At 45.7% G+C, this 7,346-nt stretch overlaps 1 protein-coding gene across 1 annotated transcript in view; it reads right to left on the bottom strand.

The window, feature by feature from the left end:
- The window catches only part of Nceh1 (neutral cholesterol ester hydrolase 1), a 62,996-nt gene extending 57,123 nt beyond the window's left edge, over positions 1-5,873 (bottom strand). The window contains exon 1 of the mRNA XM_004633443.3: positions 5,634-5,873. Within this exon, the coding sequence (XP_004633500.1) occupies positions 5,634-5,771 (138 nt within the window). The 5' untranslated portion in view covers positions 5,772-5,873. The remainder of the gene's footprint in view (positions 1-5,633) is intronic.
- Positions 5,874-7,346: the final 1,473 nt, after the last annotated feature.

Here is a 7,346-nt window from a genome sequence, read left to right as displayed (position 1 = left end):
TGGTAAAAGTATTAGGAAAAATAAAACTGAGAATATAAAAGGCATTATCTTACAGTTTTCATGACAGAATCAATCCGACTTTAATATTCTACAAGTGCTCTCACAGAGACCAACGCAGACTGATGGCTACATGGTGCCCCGAAGTCATTTCTTAAGCCTTTCTGCTGCCACGTGTTTAAAGAAAATCCTATCAAATCAGCTAAAAGGCACCTTGGTTAGTGAACTCTCCAAGTTACAGGAAGTGATACACATCATCCCAAGTCTGGAAGGCAGGAGACCAAATGTTATTTACTCATATTGTGAAGTTGAACTTACCTGATATTAGTCAAAATTCTGATTTTTCAATTGTTATGAAAGAGGCCAGCAGCATGCAGTTTTGCAGGGCTCCCAGCTGAGCTGTCATTTAAACCACACCTACACAGCTCCAGAGCACAAGGTGTACAGAGAATGCTGGTGAGGACACATTAAATCACACCAAGTTCAGGGACATTTCAGGGGAAGAAAACAAAAAACAAAAAACACCTTGCTTAACTAGGGCCGAAGCAATGTCACATGTCGAAAGTATGGAGAACATCAGAGAAATGCCACTGTAGCAATCTCTTTCAATTATGTCACTGAAAAGAGTCATAGTACAAGAACTAAGAAGTAAAGGTGGATATACTTCACTGGTAAAAGTATATATTTAATGATCTCAAGGCTTTAGGTTCAATCCTCAGCACCCCAAAATAAACAAAGAAAGAAATCCATAAACAAAGGAAAGAGCTACTAGGTTAAGCCATAATAAAGGTATGACAATGCAAGCTTGCTGCCTTTTGCTTGGAACTCCCCTCAAACCATCTTTGCCACTCTCTCACCTGCCCAGAGCTTCTCCCTCCTGTCAGCCTTTGTAACCTTACCTGTCCTAAGATATCTATCAGCTCCTGGCTTTTTGTCTTTTTCATCTCTTTCGATCTTGTTTAAAAAGACTACTTGGGGCTGGGAGAGATGGCTCAGTGGAATAAGCACTTCCCTGGCAAGTGCAAGGGCCTGAGTTCAATCCCCGGTTCTGCCCCCCCAAAAAAAATAAAAAAATAAAAAGACTACTTGAGCATCTCCTCAAAGCCTCACAAGGCAGGGTTTCAATCTGTTTATAAATCTAAGTGACCACTTATGAGTGTATGCCATCAGGAAATCTAGAACACCTTCCTAAAATGAAATCTGATTTTCTTCATAGAGCAATCCCAGAAGTATATACCATCTTGATGTGTATATGACCACCAGTTCCACTTTTTAGTTAGGATATATACTCGGACCAAAAACAAAATTATAAATAATTTGTATTAATATTAATAATTAATATATATTCATTGTGAAAAATACAAGGCTGTGAACGTAGCTCAGTACAGAATGCTTGCCTAGCATATGTGAGGCCCAGGGTTAATTCCTAGTACCAGAGAAAATAAAAACAAAAACAAAAACAACCATTAAAGTATGTCTTCATATGAAACAGGATATATGCTATTTTATAACCTTTCCCCACTATATACAACAAAAATCTTTCTCAAATCATTTACCATTTTACATTGTGAAGTTTTAAAATCATTTATTTGATTTATTTATTTTCTTTTTTGTATTTAGTACAGGGTGTACAGGGTCTCACTACATAGATCAGACTCATAGTGAGCTTCCTGTTCTCAGCCTCCCATGCACTGGGATTACAGACTCAAGCCACCATCGCCAGTCTCAATTGCCATCTCAGCGCGCCCGGGAGAAGGGCCAGCATGGCACTTCAGGGATTAAACCCTGGTCCCAGTGTTCTGCCTAAGCTGGTGCTTTAGTCCACTGAGCTTCCCGGCTGGCCCTCTTTTATTTTTTGGGGGGAGTGAAGAGGTTGGTCCTAGGGTTCCTATTTGCTAGACAAGTGCTTTACCTCTAAATTACTCCCTAGCACCCTTATATTATATTTAAATCTTCATTCCTTTATATTATGGGGAAAATGGTCGTTGAATGCCTCCTCACATTTCTCATAAATGGCAGTGCTTTGAAAGGAACTAGGTGAACAGTTTTTAATCCTGGAAAGTATTTCCATTTTTCATTTTATTTTCTATGTTGGAGAACCCAGGACTATCTAAGCACTCTGCCCCTGAACCATATGTCAAGGCCTTAATTTTTTTTTTCTTTTAAAATTCTGAGACATAATTTAATTCTGTGGCAGAACTGCCGAGTTGTGCAGGCTAACCTCAAACTTGCAGCCCTCATGCCTCAGCCTTCCCAGTGACTGGACGGATTACAGGTACGTGCCACCATACCTGGCTAAGTGATTCCATCTTTACAGCTCCGAATTGTGTGTGGTAGGCAAGTGATCCACCGCTGAGCTCATCCCCGGCCCAATTTTGTCTACAGGTGTTATGATTTATGATAAATTCTATGCAGAGCGACTGCAAGGATGAAAGAAGCATGCCTCTCCGGCTCCTGATGGGTCCTGCAAACCCATCCTCTGCTCTAACAGTGGTTGCTAGCAGCACTGTATTTTTTGGTCCTTTCACTTACATTAGGGTTACAATTTTTTTCTCTTGCACAGCACTTAGAAGTCAGTGTTCAGAATTTCTCCACTCTCCTTTTGCCCTCTGCTTTCCTTCTTCATCTTTATATAAACTGCTCCACTGTCTTTTCCAGATCTACTTTCATTTGTGCTTTTCCACTGTTCAAGTCTTATAATGGTTCTATTATACCACTGAAATTCACCTGGCTGGTATCTTATGCCCTTAGACTCACAGAGCCCAAGTGTCAAGCAATTAATCTGAGAAACTAATCTCATTCTGAAGAACATACATGCAATCTAACTTGAACAGTTTAAAGAAAACATATAGTCTATAATAGAAATGCATTTTATAGACTAGTGGTTTTCAAGTTTCACTACAACTGAAGTCACCTGGGGGACATTAAAATTTTGCTAAAAAGACCTAGAGGGCCAGTGACATAGTTTGGTGGTCTAAGCACGTGCTGTGCAAGTACAAAGACCTGGATTCAATCTCCAGTACCACAGCAGTGCTAGCCCCAGAACCTTGGGTGTGTCGTGTCAGCCCTGAAACCACACGTGGGGGGGGGGGGGGGGGAATGCCTATAATCCCAATGCTGCGGAGGCTGAGACAGGAGGATCACTATGAATCCAAGCTGTGTAGTGAGACCCTGTACCAAATGAGTAAATCTTTTAAAAAAAGACAGATTGCAGAAATTCTGGCTCATTCAGCAAAGGGTGAGACCTGAACATCAGGATTTTTCTTAATGATTCCAATGTAGCCTATGTTTTTGAGATGAGTTAAGAGAGAGACCCTTAGTACTTCTTCTTAGATAATCTTAGAAGACCCAAGGAAGAAGAGCACAGCACACATAAGCTCAGTAATCTAATTCATTGCATGAGATAAAGGATCTAGGACAGGGCAGTAAGGGGCAAGGCATTTGCCCTCGACCACAGAATGCAGCACACCTGTGCTTCCTGATCACAGGTAGGTGCTGCTGTGTCAGGAAGGAGGCCAAGCTGCATTTCTTAGATGGCTTCGACTGCTTTTGCAACTGACACTAAAGTTATTGGAGTAACAAGGCCAAGGACCTCAGTGGTAGCTCTCTAGGTTTCAGTGTCACAAATTACTCCCAGTTCACACCTGCTTCGCTGTTCCAACAAAGGTGGGCAACCTACCCATTTCCTACACTGTTCACAGCAGATCCCTGAGGACGACTCGGAATAACCACACATACCAGGCATTTAAATAGACGGCGGGGCTGGAAGCGCAGCTGCTCACACAACACCCACCTCGCACGCACGGGGCCCAGGGTCCAGCCCGTTTTATAGGGAAAACTCAGTTAAAGTTACGTTCGTGATTAGCATATGCTTTCCGCTGATATTAATGATCTTGCCAAGATTTAGAATTCAGAGGAGAAATAACAAGAGCCAGTGCTCTGCAAACCTGCTCAGGTCTAGCCAGAATACTTGACACCTTCTCTGCTGGGGCCTGGCAGTCCCATTTCCAGACTGTCCGCAGGCACCAAAAGGTCCACACACCGGCTTGTTCTTCATGATGTGGCAGCCCGGCTGGGGAAGAAAAGCTGTCCTCCAAGCCCGACTTTTCTTAAATTACTTACTATATAAGGAAGACTGCCTCGTGGCTGCAGCCAACACAGCAGTTTTTTCTTCCCTGTTTTCTTTTTCAGTTACTGCAGACAGCCACTGAACACACACAGGTAAATATTATTGTTCTCTTGAATCTTTGAAAGGTGTTACTTTCAATTGTCTAGTTCCCCCAGAGAATACAGAAACCGCTCAGCTTCCTACGTGAAGACCAGCTTGCTGGGTACCATTTCTAGAGGACGGGTCCTGGTTGCTCTTCCACTGTATCAAATGCCAGTCAGCAGAGGAAAGGGAGGGACTCTGAAGTTTCCTAGACATTTGCTAACCAGGGAAGAAAAGGCCTTGGGGATGGAGAATGTGCTTGGATTCTGAAGTAAGCAAATTCCTACAAGGAATGTGCTATAATAGCCTAACATGGGGGCTTTTAATAGGACAAAGCTCTGCAGACTGTAAGCTTACACACAGCGAGCAGGGAAAACGAATATAAACCCTCTGGGAAAGTGGGGGCGTTTTGTATACCCCCCCACCTTTGTCTAGTTGTCATTCTCGAAATAATTTTTACAAAAACAACCTGGATTAAAGCCGAGGTGACTTGATGTTGGAAGAAGAGGGTTAAGAGTTTAGATAGGGCAGACTGCTCGGAAATAGTGTCCAATCAGAAGGCTCAGACTTGGCTGTAGGCTGTAGCTACAATACTAAAAACAAAGCATGGAATAAACCACAGACAGTTACCTTTTCCTGTCTGAGAGGGGGAAACACACACATAAGATTCGTCATGCAGTGGAGAGAAACCCGATTCTTCCAGGTTAAGCCCGGGCACCCTGGCTCAGGCAGAGGTTACTGCTTTGGCAGTCAAGGGCATCGATGCTGAGGGGCAGGCAGGACACATACATTATGCAAACAAGGGCTGGCACAGCCTCCACCTCCGCTGCCTTTCCAGCCAGCCGTCCTCTTGGCCCCCTTTCTAGGACTGAGCCAAGAGCCTCGGCTGCAGTGGGGGATCCGCGCGAGTCCTCCAGCACCTCACACCCCCGCCCCCGGACGGGAGCGCGCCGAGGCCAGGCGTGGGGGTGGGGGGCGCTGTGCCCCTTCTGCTTTTAAAGTGGCTGCACCCCCAGAATCGGCGCCCTCTGTTTCCCTCTTCCTGACATGTTTAACTCGCTCTCTGCCGGGCCCAAGGGGAGAACGAAAATGGGGGAGGAGTAGTTTGCCAAATGCTGAAGGACCTGTCCCTTGGCACTGCAGACCAAGGCAGGGGGAGGTTTAGGGCACACGGAAGGTGAAGCGGCTGCTACATTCTCCTCAAGAACTTCTCCTCAGCCATCGCGCAGGCCAGGCGACTCAGCCCTAGCTCCGCGCCCGCACGGTGGGCGAGACCGTGACCCCCCAGCAATATCCAGCTGGGCCCCCTCAAAAAGCGATCGCTGCGCGGCACCGGGAAAGCGCGCCCTCGGAACGCGAAGCGCTGTTCCCCCATCAAATGTTGCTCAGGGGGAGGGGAGAGAAGCCGCGCCGCGCTGCGCCTCACCACTTGCTGTGCGCCCCGGAAAGTCGCGTCCAGCAGCATCAGCTTCCAGGGATCCGACACGGAGCTGGGCAGCGGGATGTAGACGTAATAGGCGGCCAGCGCCACGAGGGCGGCGAGCAGGACACAGGACGACCGCATCCTCCTGGGGCGGAGCGGCTTGGCTTGGCTCGGCTGGGCTCGGCGAGGAGGCGGTGATCACACCCGCAGACCTCCGCTAAGTTTCTGCCAGCCGCAGCTGCTCCGGTGTGGGTGTCTTATAAACCCGGGAGCCAATCACAGGCGGCGCCGGGAGGAAGTGGGGGCACTGACGCGCGCCCTCCTCCATGTCCTGGTTGGAGGCCAAGCAGGCGGGGCGCAGCGCACCCTGGAGGATGCGACCGGTACTGCAGGCTGTGACTTGGGCCGCCTCCTGCAGGTCGGCCGACCGAGTCCAGTCCCCGCCAAGGGTCTCTATGCAAGTGGAGATACTGTTGAGCATGGGAATAAATTGCTCCTTCTCTAGTCCCAGAATTGCAATGTCAGTTGTAACTGATAAATGGGCAAAGAGAGAATGACAAACTCCTATAGCTCAAGCAATGATCTGTCCACAGGCTTGGTTTCCAAATTTCATTCTCCAGTGAATAAAAGAATCAGGCTTTTTGCCACAGCTCCTTAAACAAAAAGCTGATTCCAAGACAGGATGGGCAAATAAGAAGATGAGGATGCTCTGGCAGAAGATAAAGAAGTGTCAAAAAAATAAATAAAAAGCCAGCAGGAACAGCTCAAAAGGTCACAGGTGGTAGGTTGAAGGGTCTCCTTGAGATAAAGCCAGGATCCTTTCAACAGCAAAATAAGTCATCCTCATGGGTGATCATGGGATGAAATAAAAATCCAGGAGTTTACTCCAAACGAATTAAGTAAATAAGTGGAGGAAGAAGAGAGGCTGTCCTTACAAAGGAATGCCATTGTTAGCCATTGGAAATAGTAAGCAAATGCTAAAACAAGCGGGTGAAAGCTTGGCAAGAAATTCTAGTTCTCATCCAAAGATCTCTCCACAAAGCCAGGTGTGGCAGGCAGCACAGGTCTGCAATCCCCGCACTTGGGAGACTGAGGCAGGAGGATGGCAGGATCACATAGTGAGACCCCCGTCTTATCAAGAAACAAAATTCTCCACGTAGATTATTAATCACAAAGGAACAAGTAATAATTTCATAAGGGAAACACCTGATAGATACCACCTGAAATAGTTCTTTCAGTGGGGCAATAGTAGCTAGAAAATTTGATTTCAATTTTTCTTTTTTTAAAAAAAATTTTATAGCATTACCTTTTTAAATTTTTTTTATTTTTTAATATTTTTTAAAAATTTTATTTATTTATGTGGGGGGGGCAGCTCAGCCCACCAGGGGGCAGGGCTGGCTGGCATGTGGTGCTGGGGGATTGAACCGCGGTCCCTGTGCTCTGCTAAGCTTATTCTAAGTAGGTGCTTTAGACCACTGAGCCATCTCAACGCCTGAATTCAAATTTTCTGTTAAAGATAAGAGAAATGCAGTACAGAATGGGAGAGGGAAAACTTCACTAGCAGAGTTACAACCAGAAATCCAGAGAAAGCACCAGGAAGTAGTAGAATAACCCCAAACCTAGTGATGAAGGCCTTTAAATATTGGATAGTAAAATCATGCATCTTAATATAACAGTTTAAATTTCATCTAAGGCATAGAAATGAAATAACTATAA

The sequence above is a fragment of the Octodon degus genome, unplaced genomic scaffold (genome assembly GCF_000260255.1).
Source record: "Octodon degus isolate 3935 unplaced genomic scaffold, OctDeg1.0 scaffold00055, whole genome shotgun sequence".
Lineage (NCBI taxonomy): Eukaryota > Metazoa > Chordata > Mammalia > Rodentia > Octodontidae > Octodon > Octodon degus.
This window is presented reverse-complemented; position numbering and strand designations above follow the sequence as displayed.